The sequence below is a fragment of the Nestor notabilis genome, unplaced genomic scaffold (assembly GCF_000696875.1).
Source record: "Nestor notabilis isolate BGI_N333 unplaced genomic scaffold, ASM69687v1 scaffold1161, whole genome shotgun sequence".
Lineage (NCBI taxonomy): Eukaryota > Metazoa > Chordata > Aves > Psittaciformes > Psittacidae > Nestor > Nestor notabilis.
The window spans coordinates 23,058-38,622 of NW_009913174.1; the positions used below are offsets into that span (position 1 = coordinate 23,058).

The window sequence follows — 15,565 nt, forward strand, 5'->3', positions numbered from 1 at the left end:
AAATAACATGGTACAAGTACACGCACAAGCCTTTCTCCTTTGGGATATTTAGTGTTTTCAGATTTTGGATTGGATGCACAGACCTGTTAAGAGTGTAACTTAAAGACAAGTGCTGAGTCTGTGAAATTTTAATTGGAGATGAATTGCTGTATATATATATATATATATATCACAGGATAGTGAGTGACTTGGAGCAGCATTGCAGTGACAGTGGGTATGAGTGGTACACTTTGGGACAGGCAGCCTATTTTAGCTTACTTGTTTGGGTTTATTTGCCTGTGTTTTTTTGTGATATTAGAATTGGATCCTGTGAAAATGATTGTAATGTTTTAGGATATGACCACAAATAGAGAATACAAAGCATAAAGCAGCTTAGCTGTTTAAGCCAGGGGGTGATCCAAATGGTATCTTAGCAATAAATCTATAACAGAAAAGTGAAAATGTAATGCTTTTCATCTGGCATTGGCAAGTCACTGGACCTATTTGGATTTCAGCATTTTTTACTGGAGTGGTAATACAGGCCATACATTTTAGGTATTCATTCATGGTAGGTATGTAAAATTATGCTTTGGTTGTGCTCCTCTAAAAATTTGTCTCCTAGTTCTGTGGAATCAGCTTGTGAAAACAGTGAAAACTGTATTCTAGATAAAGATCAAGGGAGGCTACTGGGGTAGTTTTGTTGCTCTATTTATTGTTTTGTGTGGAGTGCTGGACCTAAGAGACTTTTTTCATGGTAAGGCTGATACATTTTGAAAGGAAGTGATTTAGAGATTTGAGCTGTACATTATTATCTGAACTACAATAATGCTCAAAGCATTGTTATTTCCTGAGCAAATAACCACATTAAAGAAGAAAATCCTGAAGCATGTATAGATAGGCTTGGTTGTGTGCTCATGAAGAAAAGCGGGAAGTAAACTGATTTCCTGACTTAAAACCTTTTGAGAAGTCTGCCTGACTTCTGCTCACAATTCGTCTCTGTTTTGTGTCCTCAGGCTCAGAAGAGTGGTTAAACCTTATGGTTTTTGGGGTAGCTTCTGTGTGAGTGAATTTAGACAGGATGAGGTAAATATGCTGTTATGAATGAGACAATGTTTCTTGGAAGGCTGCTTTATGCTTGTTCTTTGCTATCCCGTCGCGGTGCTGGGACATGAGGGGAACAGGGGAGAGCTGAGATGTTCTCCATTGAAACCTCTTCCTGTCAGCTTTGTTCTGCGGGGAAATTAAAACCTGCTTTATACCCTAAAGAAAACACCCTTCTGCTTATTCTCCAGTAACAGCATAGCTCAGCTTTCCAAGGAAATGTGCTGCTAGTAGGACTAGAGAATATGTCATGGTACCATAGCATGTTGATGTTTCTTTTGCTTGCAAAATCCTATGGTAAACCCAGGTAGCTATAAGCATGGGGCTTTTTGTGTGAATTCATATGAATGTTTTCTTTTTTCGTGTTGTTATTCTCCCTTGTGCTGTTTCTTTCAGGATGAATGTAGGACACTGAGTTATGGCTTTGATGAAGTAAATTATTCTCCTGGACTTCCCACTCTATGACTGTGGGAGATTCATTTTCTCTTTTGTATCTCTGTTTCCCAGTTAAGACCCTCATGCTAATGACAGTTAAGTTTTTGAAGGAAAAATCTGAAATCTGCAGATATAGAAGGATTATACTTCTATGTCACTGCAAAATCTACTGAAATTGCCATACTACTCTGACAGGAAAAAAACATGCATATCTATCTATCTGTCTGTCTGTCCCTCTCTCTCTCTCTCTCTGTATATAAATATAAACTCCTTCAGAATGCACACTGTAGCTTTTGCATGATTTTACAAATTCTGAACTTCCATGGAAATAGAAAAAAGGTCAAATTCTGCTTGCCTTACACATGTATGAAATGAGCAGTTGTGCTACAGTAGTGTGCTGCCAAGATTTGAACAATGAGATCCTTCAGAAATGTTCCTCCTCACCCAGTGATAAACTCTGTGTGGTGACATGTATGTGCACACAGAGGAGATGGGAGGGCCTGAGCAGTTAATGTCTTTGTTTTTACTTTTTACACCAAAGTGGACTTTTTAGAACCCAGAAGCCAGACAGCCTGTTGTAGTCCACTAATGTTGTGTACTTTCTGTTCATCTAGGCACAATATGATGCTTGTGACTGTTTGGTTCAGCATTGCTAATCTAAAAAGGCACAGTCAGAAGCTTAACATTGTATGCACTTGAGGATGCCATAGGGACATATGTTATATATTGCCACATGCAAAATGTATTGAAGTTGTCATCTGGTGTGATTAGAGGAGGAAAAGGACATTCAAAGTATTTTTATGACCCCTGTCTTGGTGTATTTTTATAGTGTGGGTAGATTAAAAAAAAAATAAATCTTTGCAACAAAGTTATTTCATGCATGTGATGTGAACTCAGGGATTTTCAGACTTGCAGAGTGTTTTGCCCGTCTTACTGTAGTCGTAGACACTTTGCTGCAATAGTTTCCACATAGAGCTTTCACCTGTTGAAGAAGAATCTCCTATGAACAAAGCAATTGACAATACTATAATTTTGTCAGATGTTGTCAGAATGACAGCATTCATTGCAACATGTCTCAGGATAAACTTTTCAGTGGAGAAGAATGACATTGCTTAATCTTGTTTTGCTTTGGTAGGTAAATTCCATGTGTAATTGATTACTGTTGCTTTGACTCTCTTTCTCTCTCCCATCCAATATCTTCACTGTGATGGATGTTTGTGGCTAAGCCTGGCTAGCCATAGCCAGCTGCAGTTTCAAAACTGAACAGCCTTGCTGATATGGTGTTGTGCCTGATGTAGTACGTCATGCTGAGGGCATGCATACTCAGTGAGGCATAGAAGCTCCTCAGGTACAACACTTCAAAGGAGTTAAAATAACCATGGCTGATATCATGGGGGCAAATAGGCACTTAACTAGCTGTATCTGAACTGGGATATTTTTACTTACCTACAGTCTGCGTCAGAGATAGAACTAGGATCTGAAAGACCAGGTTTGGGAGGACTGGGAAAGACTATCCCTTGTCAGTGAAGAGAAGGTGCACCCAGAGGAAGTTTGCTAATGCAAACTCCTTCCCACAATGTTGAATTCTTCAGAGAAATGGGAAACTTTAAAGAATCTGCAAGGTCTTTGGTCTTTGAAATTGTCTTGCTTAAGTACCACATAATTTTAGTAGACTAACCTAATGCTTTGGTTTGAAGACTTAAGATCCTGCATCACAGCAGCAGTATGCTATGACAGTCTTCTGGGGAAAAACTTCTGCAGGGTCCAGTCTGAGCTGGTTGTGTTGAATGTCATGAGTAGTTCTCAGATGGCTTAGATTCAGCGAGGAGTGGATGACCTGTAGATATTCTTTCCTAGAGAAGTGTACTCAGTGACTTGCCAGCCTTAAACATGCATGGCCAGTGCAGTAACTCTGAGTGGTACAATTTTTCATTTCAATGAAGACTAATCAGAAGAGAATCAGGTGCATGTCATAGCCCATATGTCTATATTAACAACAGTTTCCTAATATAATCTTTTGAAGATGCCTTATTGTTTGGAGTAGAGATATAATGTGTAAAGTGTACATAATTTCTATTTTATCATGGGAAAGGGGATATTACTGCTATTTTATAGCATATCTTTTTATGACTTAAGAGATTTGAAGGCAACTTGCAAATCTAAGCACCAGTCAAGGTTATGGCTAAGAGGTTAAAAGAGAAATCCTGGATTTCCTTAAATGCATTCTAAAAAACCATCTAGATACCATGTGACCTGCCTCTGAATCACAAAACTCCAGCATGTCCCTGGTAAAAATGTTTGTTACTTCTGTTGTTGAAACTTCTCAGCTGCTGAGTCAGTGCAACTCCCTAGATCAAGATAGCAGATAATGGCTCAGAGAGAGAGGACCAAAAAGAGCTAGCTGAAATGCCAGGCAGGGGGCTGAAAGGAAAGTGCTTCTACATCATCTACGTGTTTCAGAACCTTTTTCATCCAGAGCTGGAGACTTCCTAGTGACTGGAGTGGAAAAATTATGCAACAGTTCGCCATAGATTTTTTCGTTTGTGAAGTGGGTTCAGTTTTGATGATGCCCTGATTGAGCCTTTCCATATAGTTTCCTTTCCATATCGTCCAGTAATCTTGGTGGCCTGTTTGGGAATCAGGACTCTCTTTATCCCTAGACATTGGGGTGCATAGCTGTGAGGTCTGTGACCAGAATTTCAAGGATCCAGGAACCTGCAGCAGCCTGCCAGGGTGACTCTTGGAGATGGTTCTCCCTTCATTTTAAGCAAGGTTTGGAGGTTTGGGGCAGATTTTTCAAGTACATAATTTTGAAATATCTATCTTTAGTTCTATTTACAAGTCCAAATCAGCTTATTGCACTTGTTATCTGGGTTCTGATAGTGGCCAATCCCAGGTGCTGAGGAAGATGCTGTAAAGTGCCTTAAAATACCAGCTGTGGAACTCATCTGCTCACAGGTTTCCTCCTGCCCTGGACCAGGCACATGGGGGCTATCTGTTTTCTGAAAGAACCAGAAAGTTACATGTTGTCTGTTAGTTGTATTTAAAAACCCCTTGAAGCCTGAACAGCATACATTTTAAAATGCTTTTGAAATTGTTGACAGCATTCCCTCATCTAATGGAGCACAGTGAACACTGTCATTTTTATATTTACTGTACAGTATTTCTGCTAACAAACCCTCTGAAGTTACCAGGTGCACAAAATACACTGGGTAGTGCTTCTAAACCTAAGCAGTTGCTGCATTTTGCCTGTTTCAGTGGTGGAACTGAAGCTGAATAAATGCAGCACAAGTATTTTTTCTGAATACTGAAATGAATGGATTAGGTCACTCTTTTACTGTCTTTGTGTTTCCTCTGTAAACTTTGGAGATCTGAGTTTGCTGTAGTTGTTTGAATCAATTTTCCAAGCAAACATTTGTAGAACAAAATTTATAGTGGATAGAGGTTGTTTTCTTTTTCTTTTTTCTTTTTCTCCTCCTTATAATGTGGATTTTGCAAATAAAGTTACTGTGGGGTTTATCTAACCACTTACTCCTAAGGAGCAGTGTTACAATGCCCGTTGAAGCATTTTAGGCATACACAGAATTTACAATCAATCCAGAAGAGAACATGGCTGGAATAAATTTAAATAGTGAACATGGTTCTGGAAACCATTATGTAAAAAAGGACTTCAGCAAAATCTAATTATTGGAAATTGCAGTTTCATGAAAACTGAGTGTGTTTAAAAAGGACTAACTTTAAAGTTGTAAATATGTTTAATTGATTTGTAGTCTGGAAGCATTTTTTACTGTAGGCAGTTTACTTTTTGTGGCAGCTTTTGTGATTTTTTCCCTTTGCAATACAGCTCTCAGATAGCAGCCCCTTTTTACTCATGAGAATATGCTTTTTCTTCTTTATCTTATTTCAAAATGTAAGATGAAAATGTATTAGTTCTTTTTATTTAATCATACAAATTTAGTGATTTCTTCTTGCTTATTTTGTCTGTGAGATATAATTTACTATAACTGGTAATGCAGAAACCCAAGCTCTGCAACTCAGTTATGCTTTCTCAGCTGCTGCAGTCCAGGATATCCAATTGAAGATGGGACCAAAAAGGATGGAGGCTGCATACTACCATGGAGGATGTCTGGTCCACAGAAACCGTGTGGAGATAAAGAGATTTTGTGGTGATGGCTTTCCCTTCATTGCCCTTTTTTGTAGATTGGAGTGACAGTGGTTAGCTTCCAGTCAGCAGGGACCACCCCAGACTTCAAAGACCTTCGGTAGATGGTCAAGTGAGGTCCTGCCATAACATCTACTGTCTTTTTTAGTACTCTGGGTTGAATCCCATCAGGATTGTGAACTTGTGAACATTCAGCTGTTACAGCTGGTTCCTTACAATGGAACAATCTTTGCAAGATGGCTGTGGTCATGATTTTGCATTCGAGATCGTATGGATCTTGTAAAATGTGTCTGAATTTAAGGTTGCGATAACTGACCTTGGCTTAGTTAAAAAGTCGATTTGAGATTTGCAGAGGTAGAAGAGGAAAAGAGTAGAACTGGCAAGACTTAAGGGCATGGCTAATGATGACAGCTTTTAAATTATCTACTTTTCAAAACCTGGAAGTTAGAGTGGGATTCCTAATTCTCAGCACTCAGTTCTTGTCCGTGAACAGACCAAATGTTTTTACCTGCTCCTGCTCGTGTCTTACAACTATGCTTCTACTGGGAGATGCAGAAAGGTTTCCTGTATCCCAGCTACAGTCATGTCTTGGCCCCATTCTAAGATGTAGTCTTTCCCTGCCTCTGTCTCTCCCTTGCTCCTGACAACACTGGCATGAAAGCCAAAGGGGAGCTGCAGTGTTTTCTCACACATGCCCTGGTGTGGATGGCTGAAGGCCCCAGAACTGGAGACTGCACTCTGAAGGGTATCTTGTAGAAGACATAGCAGATAGGAGATTTCTATTTGTATCTCCTACTGTTATTCCAAGTTGTTATTCCAAGATTTTGCTGTCATCCAATGTTCAGACCATGATGATGTTGTAAAATGTGTGTCTGTATGGTTGCACACGAGCAACTTACTTTCATTTTACTTGCTTTTAAAATTAGGACATCTCCTTTAAAATAGCGTCAAGATTTTAAATTCAAAAGATCAGATGTTCTAAATATGGCAGGCGTCTTGCGGGAAATACGGTATATATGGTCCTATGGTATCAGTATGTGGAACAGTGGCAAGTCTGTGGCTACACAGATAAAAACAGTTCTGTCAATCTCCAAAATAGGAATATTTGATTTTGTAATTTGGATTGTTCTTTGAAACCCAGTATCAGTCTGATGGTAACTAAGTTGGATTGTCTTACTTTGTTCTTTGGTGTCTTACACAATTTTTATCCTTTGCTTTTCTGTTTGCTTACCATTAATTACATTTTTTCTATTCATGTGTTAAATTTTGTTTTGATTCGAAGGGTATGTTACCAAATACGAAAAATGCTAAGTCGAGCATGCTTTCCATCCAAAATGCCTAAGTAGTATATACTTCCATCCATAATTTGACTGAAAATGCACATAAAAATTTCTAATCAATATGCTACTTACGCACAAGTTGTTTACCTTTGAAGGTTGCAAAAAAGGGCTCTGAAGGTTTTAAGGTGCAAAACTTTCTGCTTTAAGAGGCATCTTTTATTTTTGGATTTTACATGTACATTACTAATGAAACATTCATTTTACTGATGTATGACCATGACCTTTTATTTCCTCAGCCATCATGTACGTAATGGGAGCACTTGGTCCTGCAGCTGGATACTTGCTAGGAGGACTTCTTATTGGTTTCTATGTTGATCCTAGGACAACTGTTTATATTGACCAGAATGATCCCCGATTCATTGGAAACTGGTAAGGATCAAACATTTTTCGAAACTAATCTTTAAATGGACAGTAGGGAATTGAGGTAGGTTGGGAAGTCATATCCCTCATGGGGGGATATTCTTGTTTAAGGCTGTAGAAGGAGGCCAAGGAAGAGGAGGTTTCTGACGGTTACTACACACTAGCCTCTGACAGAGGAAATGTTTGCCACAGAAGCTCATGGGTGCATTGCATAGAAAACCTCCTGCTTCTGGATGCTTCAGGACTGTCTCTGACCACTGATGGCTGACTGGGGGCTGACTGTCGCTGACAGCCACTGGCGGCTGACTGATGGCACTCAGCACAGGGATGGCAGGACAGGATATTGGTATTGTGGAACATCATCAAGGATCGCTGTTGACCAGGGCTGAGCCCTTCCTGCTGGAAGATGGATTAATCCCTTATTTGATATTCTAAAGCAGGCAGCATGGAACACTGAGCTCTGCTGCCCAGATAAGAAACAGTAGACTTCATTTACCCTGCTCCAGAAGAAGGAGATAGAATGGCATCAGAACATTTCCAGTCTTGTTTCTCAGGGAGATGGCATGTGTTTAGGCAGCAGATGATGTAAACCATCACATTATTTTCTAGTAAATAGTAGGCTCCCAACAGCACTGAAATGTAACAGATGTAATTGTTGGCTGATGTCTTTGGGCAGCCTTTGAGATATGACCTCTTTGGAAATGTTTCTTTGAAGAAGCAGGTCTTTAGGAGGCTTTAACTGTGTTTTCTTGGATAGTTCTTAAATCTACCTTGAAGTTCTCATGCAAGCCCAGGAAAGACTTAAGTTCATTATCCCAGGGAAAGACCTCTGGTTTGTAGGTGTAGGGTGCAGCATGCGTTCTCATGCACTGGGTCAGTGTTTGTCACTGAGCCATTGCAGTCAGACCATATCCATTTCTATTTATCCTGCAGTGATCTCCTGACAGTTTGATGAGAAACATTCTGTCTTTGGAGTGTTCTTAAAGATATTTGAAGATTTAGGCCTGCTTTATTTGTCTTAGTCCAAGAGCATTGCTGCACAAGGCTGCCTACCCAAATTTTCAGGGAGAGAAAGGCAAACTTGAGTGCTCAGTTAACCTGTCACCTTGGGGTTAACAGATCTATGCTCTCATGTATGTACTGACTTACCTCACAGAAAAGATTCGTCCTGTGGATGTTCTGTAGTGTCAAAAATGTTCTTTAACTATTCTTGAATAAAAGATTTGAAATAAAAGCAAAATATGATACATTCTTTGTAAAACTAGTATTTCATATAAAACTCTGATGTTTCATGTATTTTTAAGGACATGTCAGAACTGGTGATCAGCATCTGCTCTTTTCAACAGAAACTGTGAACAGGCCCATAAATGTATTTGTTAATTGAAATCAGTGAATACATCTGTACAAATCATCTGTACAAATGAGGAGTAAGCTTTGACTTTATCTATAATGCTACCAGTGATGTAACTGCCTTATCATGTGGGCATACCTGTGCGAGTTTTAGCTTAAACAGCTCCAGTGAAGGTAAAATAACCAAAGCAGCATGGACGCATCAGTTTGACACTTCTTGGGCCATTTGCACTACGCTCTGTGGGTGGCCAATGCTGGTTATTTAAAGCTAGCTTTGATATATATGCAGTGTTGTCATAGCCAAATGTGTGAGAGAGATTGGTCAAAAAAATGGCTGCCCTTGTTCATGAATTACAAGCTTAACTAGCCTCCTACAAAAGGAGTGAGTGGCAGGGATGGATACCCAGTGCCAGGGATGGATCCCCAGCATCCTATGGGAATACTGTAACTGCTGAGCTGCATGGCAAAAGTGATGAGAAGTCATAACCATTTCTGTAGGCAGGCTTTAAGAACATCTACTGTACAAGGCCTTGCAAGCAAAATAGGTAAAAAAGCCTAGTTTGCACATTCAGACTTTATGCCAAATTGCTAAACAGAGTTTCTATATCTCCAAGGTTTAATGTCACCTGAATAAGTATGTTGCTGATTTCAACTTTGCACAGGGTGCCAGCAGAAGTATTGCAAATATGATTGAAGCAAGAGCAGGAAATCAGCTGTCATAGGCTCTCAGCAGGCAAATTGTATTCTAGCCAGTATAGAAAAGTAAAGTCATTCAAAGTTTCCTTTCTCCATCATATTGATTAAATCTATAGAGTCTGGCTTTCCCTGAAGGGTGTTTCAGGTGCTTGTATTATTCTCTCATTGGCTATCTCACTTTTAATTCTTAAATTTCTAAAGAGTATCCCCTGCTCAGATCTCTGGCAATTTGTTTCACAGGCTGTGGTGGCCTCTCATGAAAGTTTGGTGGTGTTCATACCATCTGCGCCTCATTCTCTTTTCTCTTTCTGAAGCTTTGTCTACCCATTAAAATGACAACCATCATGGTGTGAGGATTGGTCCTTTGTCCCTTAACCACTCACTGCCTGGTTGCAGAGAGCTCTCTAAGTATAGACTTTCTTATTTTTCAGCAGTAAATAGATTTCCACTAAAATCTATTTTTGGGGATTGTAACATTTTCTATTTTTTTTTTATGTAATCTAACAATTTGAAATATAAGAATAGCTTAGCACTTACTTCAGATGACACACTTAAAAAAGCAGGGTGCGGTTGAGATAAGTTAATGGGCAGTCTTATTTGAGATTTCTCAGCCTTGTGTCCTATGAAGTGAATTAGTGTCTTTTGTTCCCATCTTTTCTTTATTATAGCTGTAAGGTTTCTAATGTAACTTATTGCAGGGAGCCAGTAAAAAAAAACAACCCACATTATTAAAGGAGGTAATGATGACAGGCAAAATAGTGAGTACAGCAACTATGATACATGGCACCAAAAATTGCAATAAAGCCTATTTTTTACTTAAGTTGGTCCTTTCTAAGAGGTGTATTGTATGTATGCAGGACAGGTAACTTGGTTCATCTCTTGTGAAACTCGATAAACAAAGCAAGTAGTTATTTCTCAGGGTTATTTCTGACTTGATTCTTCCTTGTTTTTCAGAGAACTTGGGCTTGTGCTCCTGGGTTTTACACACCTGGGCTTCCTGTAGGTGCTGCAGGCTTTTAAATTTGAGGCCAGCTGTCTATGCCAGCCCATCAAATGTTTAAAAGTGCTTTTATTCAAATGTGGTAACTGTAGGGATATCTGTTAGAAATCATCCACCACAAGGCCAAGTGCAAATTGTCTTTGAGAACTATTAATATGTTACATAGGGATCTCATTAGTTGTGGAGTAGCCCTTGGCGGTCTGTCAAGTGCTTTGAATCAAATTTTCTTTTGCTGACACTTGTCTGAGCATTTGCCTGGTTCTGAATCTGTTTAATACTTGGATCTTCCCATATCGTCTTTCATCATCATTGCACACAAGAAGTTTAAAGGAATTCCTCCAGCACTATCTAGTCCTTCCTTAGCTTTAATTGCTTTTATTTGAGGTCCTAGGGCTTGTGCACATGCCTTTGAGGTATTCTGCATATTTTCTTTGACTTTAGAAGACAGAAAATCAAGGGCTTTTTCATTAGTACAGATCCTGTTCTGACCTCTCATTTCCCATTGTAGGTGTCCTTATTATAGAATCATAGAATAGTTTGGGTTGGAAAGGACCTTCAAAGGTCATATTATTTTTGATATTGTCTTTTGTCTGTATTCCAATTCTTTGATATTTCTCCAGGAAGATGTGAAGTGTAGACAGTGCAGGTAATTTCATCCAGTGCTGCATTTGTGACATCTTCAGCACTTGGTATGCTGCCATAACAGTCCCTCTGGATTTAAATTTCATTTCGTGCTATATCAGCCCTGTCTCCTTTGCTGTTTCCTCCTGAGTGGGTGGTTTCAGATTTCTATGTATTATTGCCACAGTTTGGTTTTTTGATCAGTGTCATTTCAGCTTCTGACTTTGAGTTCCTAAAAGGGATGTTAGTTCATTTTTATACAGTCTAGTGATTTATTCCCTGTCTGATAGTGCTGACTAATCCTCCTAAAAGTCTGCTTTCAAATCCATGTATGTTATCAGCTAAAATGAATGGAGGATTTTCTGTTTACATAATATCAAAACTAGTCAAAACTTTCAGTCACTTAGATTTGCCTTGCAAAAGCTTCCCTTCCAATCTTTCTAACAAAAATGGCAATACACATGGCTGTTTGTTTGGTGTTTGTCTTTGCATTTATTTTTGCTGTTTACCACACAAACCATTACACATACATAGGAATTTCATGAAGCACATTGTCCTGGAAACCATGCTAGGGCACTTGAAAAAACAATAAGGTGGTTGGTGACAGCCAGCATGTCTTCACTAAGGGGAAATCGTACCTGACCAATCTGGTGGCCTGTCGTGGGCCTACAGAACTGATGGATAGGGGCAAAGCAGTTGAAGTTGTCTGCCTGGATTTGTGCAAAGCATTTGGTGCTGTGCCACACAACATCCTTGTCTCTAAATTGGAAAGACATCAATTTGATGGATGGACCACTCTGTGGATAAAGAATTGGCTGGATGGCCACATGCAGAGGGTTGCGGTCAATGGCTCAGTGTCTAGCTGGAGACTGGTAACAAGTGGTGTCCCCCAGGGGTCGGTGTTGGGACCTGTGTTGTTCAACATCTTTGTCAGTGACATGGACAGCGGGATTGAGTGCGCCCTCAGCAAGTTTGCCAACAACACCAAGCTGTGTGGCTCGGTTGATACGCTGGAGGGAAGGGATGCCATCCAGAGGGACCTGGACACGCTTGTGAGGTGGGCCAATGCCAGCTTTGTGAAGTTCAAGCAAGCAGAGTGCAAGGTCCTATACCTGGGTCAGGGCAACCCCATGCACAGCTACAGGTTGGACAAAGAAGTGATTAAGAATAGCCCTGTGGAGAAGGACTTGGGGGTGGTGGTTGATGAGAAGCTTAACATGAGCGCTTGCAGCCCAGAAACCAACCGTATCCTGGGCTGCATCAAAAGGACCATGACCAGCAGGTCAATGGAGGTGATCCTGCCCCTCTACTCTGCTCTCGTGAGACCTCATGAGAGTACTGCATCCAGCTCTGGGGTCCCCAACAGATGAAGGACATGGATCTGTTGGAGCAAGTCCAGAGGAGGGCCACGAAGATGATCCAAGGGCTGGAGCACCTCTCCTATGAGACAAGCTGGCATAGTTGGACTTGTTAAGCCTGGAAAAGAGGAGGCTCTGGAAAGACTTCATAGAAGCCTTCCAGTGCATAAAGGGGGCCAACAGAAAATCTGGAGAGGACTTTTTACAAGGTCATGTAGTGATAGGACAAGGGAGAATGACTAAACTGACAGAAGGTAGATTTAGATTCGATATTAGGAAGAAGTTCTTTACTGTGAGGGTGGTGAGGCCCTGGCACAGGTTGCCCAGAGAAGTTGTAGATGCCCCATCCCTGGCAGTGTCCAAGGCCAGGTTGAACGGGGCATTGAACAGCCTGGTCTAGTAGAAGGTGTCCCTGCCCATGGCAGGGGTGTTGGAACTTGATGATCTTTAAGGTCCCTTCCAACCCAAAGCATTCTATGATCTGTAACTCTAAAATCCTACATTCTCTAGATAACACACTATCACTTTACTGGCAATTTCCCAAGAAAGGCAAAGTAAAAGTGAGTATCTACTTCTCAGCGCTTGGTACTGTATAATTACTGAAAGTGAAAAATTACGGGAACTCAAAGCTGACACTGTTTCATAACATTTAGTGGGCTCTGGATTAATACCTTTATGAATAGACAAGCCAACAGAAACATCTTCTAATTAAGGGGTTTAGTGCAGTGAAGGCTCTCACCCACTCCAATCCTTTACTCTTAATGTCAATGTTCCGTATTTTGCAAATATGTCTGTCCAGCCAGTACAGCCTGTAAGAATCACTTTGTTTTTTTCATTTCTTGTAATGCATTAGCTTTCATTTCTGTTCCTGTCTCCTGGCATTAGGTGGAGTGGATTTCTCCTTTGTGCCATTGCAATGCTCCTTGTGATATTTCCCATGTTTACCTTTCCGAAAAAGCTCCCTCCTCGACATAAAAAAAGGAAAAAGAAAAAGAAGATGAACTCTGATGATGTTTCAAGTGATGATGAAGTGATGAAAGAGAAAACAAATAGTAAAATACAAGCAGACAGTGCAGTTCCTGCCTCTATGGGATTTGGAAAGAATGTTAAAGGTGAAGTTTGTTTTTAATTCTTAAATACTTTACATTTTCTATACAGAGTTATCAGGATTGTATGAGTAATTGAAGGCAGAGTTTTGACATCCTGTATTTAATAGTATGTCTTGCTATTGAGATTTTAATAGATGGTCATCCATTTACTTGAATTAGTGAAGTGCTTAATGTGCACCTGTAACAAACAGTTAGCCTATTTCCTATAGTTATAGGACCTCTTTTACCAGACATATTTGTACACCTTACAGTTTATAACTGTCATACTTGCTTTAAGTTGCCCTTCATAGAATAAAGTGAAACAAGTGAAAAGAACTCTAGTATGTGAGTTCAATTGCGTTCACACATTTGGGTAAGCTAATTAAGAAAGATGATTTGTTTCATGCACCTTTCCTGGCTATTTTGCACTGCAGATTATTTATTTGCAGAAGGTTAGGACAGATTAAACCTGTGTGAATTTTGAAACATGAACAGACCAAACGATAGACAAGTAATAGATACTTTTATTTTACTCAAAAGGTAAACTGTTAATGTGAAATCTAACAGGAACTAGTAAAAATTGATAAAATGCTGCAGAAGGAAGGGCAATGTTGTTAAAAATTAATCAGTGTGAAGCATATACATTTGGAGTTGACAATACAGGCTTAACAGTGTCATAATATTCAATAGCATAGGACAAGAATACATGTGCCTTACTGCTGTTGTGTTGCCAATGCTGTTGTGTCCTCCTTGGATTCCATTATTCAAATGCTGCTTGTGCCATTTTGTGGTAGCCTCATGAATGCAATGAGACTAAGAAAAAACATGAAATGTCATTTGTACCATTAGATGTAATTTAAACTCAAAACTTTAAGTGTTTATTGACATGAACACAGGTGTAACTTTTTCATTAGGTATCAGTCCAGGATATAGTCATTGGCAGATTTTTTAATGGTGCATTTATGATCTCTCTTTATATCGAGTAGGCGAGGCTTAGCAAAACCAAAGACTAAGACTAAGACTAAGGCTAGAACCAGTGTAATTCTGAGTGATGTTCACCCACGTGCATATTGATTTGCTCTACATTGCATTTATATCTGTACTTTCAAGGTACCTAAAGTTAGTGTTAAAGTTAATTTCTATGGAAGTAAATTAAAAATAGGAGACTAGAATTTTCTTATTTATTAGCTTACAGAACAGCATCTTAATCAAGGCACAGAGCAAGCAAGGTAAACCTGCAATATCGGATCTTTCAGAACCAAGTTCTCCCTTTGTTTGAAAAGTAGCTAAAAAAGGGGTGGAGAAGGAAGAAGAGCATGTTGTCTACTTCCTTCTTTAAGACTCTCTATTCTCCATATTTTTGAGTCCCTGTATATGATGCTTTCTCCTAAATCCATAAAGCTACTTGTGGTTTTATTTTTTTTTTCCTTCAAACCTACAGGCCTCTGATTAGCAGAAGTAGTTCAGGGCTGCTCTGTCAGGGTTTTCTCACTAACTAGGGAAGTGGTTAGGGGAGTTCAGTCTTTGCTGGGCTACCTCCTAGTAATTGCAGGCATAGTCACAGCAGGGGGGCTACTTCATCCTGCAAATATTTCTGGAAAACATACAGGTATTCTGCATCTGAATGAGTTTGCTGGTGCTGGTTCTCTGTTTCTGTACATAATTTCACCTTCCAGGTTTTGTTGTCAGTACAGGCACATCAGATACACAGAAAACAAGTATTCTCTTAGGAGAATACTTTCCCAGTACTTTTTTCACAGAAATCAAACCTTCTGTATATCTCATTTTTGATGTTTCTTTGATATGTATCTGCCTAAATGTGTACCATACCTTCTACAAAATCACGTACTAATATATTCAAGGATCTACCGAATTAGAGCTTTTCATACACAAAACTTTTAATTTTCTCTAGAGGAGACACTTCAACAGTGAAGCAGCCTTGTAGTCCATGTGTCAGAAAGATACTAAACAAGTCAAGATAATGCAGAGAAAAGTATTTTGCTGTAAGCTGGTAATAGCTTTCCAATTAGGTGTCATTTACCTTAGCAAAGAGGGCCTGCAGCAGGCATGCACTC

At 39.6% G+C, this 15,565-nt stretch overlaps 1 protein-coding gene across 1 annotated transcript in view; it reads left to right on the top strand.

Annotated features, from left to right (window-relative positions):
- Nucleotides 1-15,565, top strand: part of SLCO5A1 (solute carrier organic anion transporter family, member 5A1) — a gene marked incomplete at its 5' end in the record, with an annotated part of 71,658 nt that overhangs the window by 23,053 nt on the left and 33,040 nt on the right. Inside the window, 2 exons of the mRNA XM_010023028.1 lie at nt 7,254-7,386; nt 13,288-13,514. Coding sequence (XP_010021330.1) covers nt 7,254-7,386; nt 13,288-13,514 — 360 coding nt within the window. The remainder of the gene's footprint in view (nt 1-7,253; nt 7,387-13,287; nt 13,515-15,565) is intronic.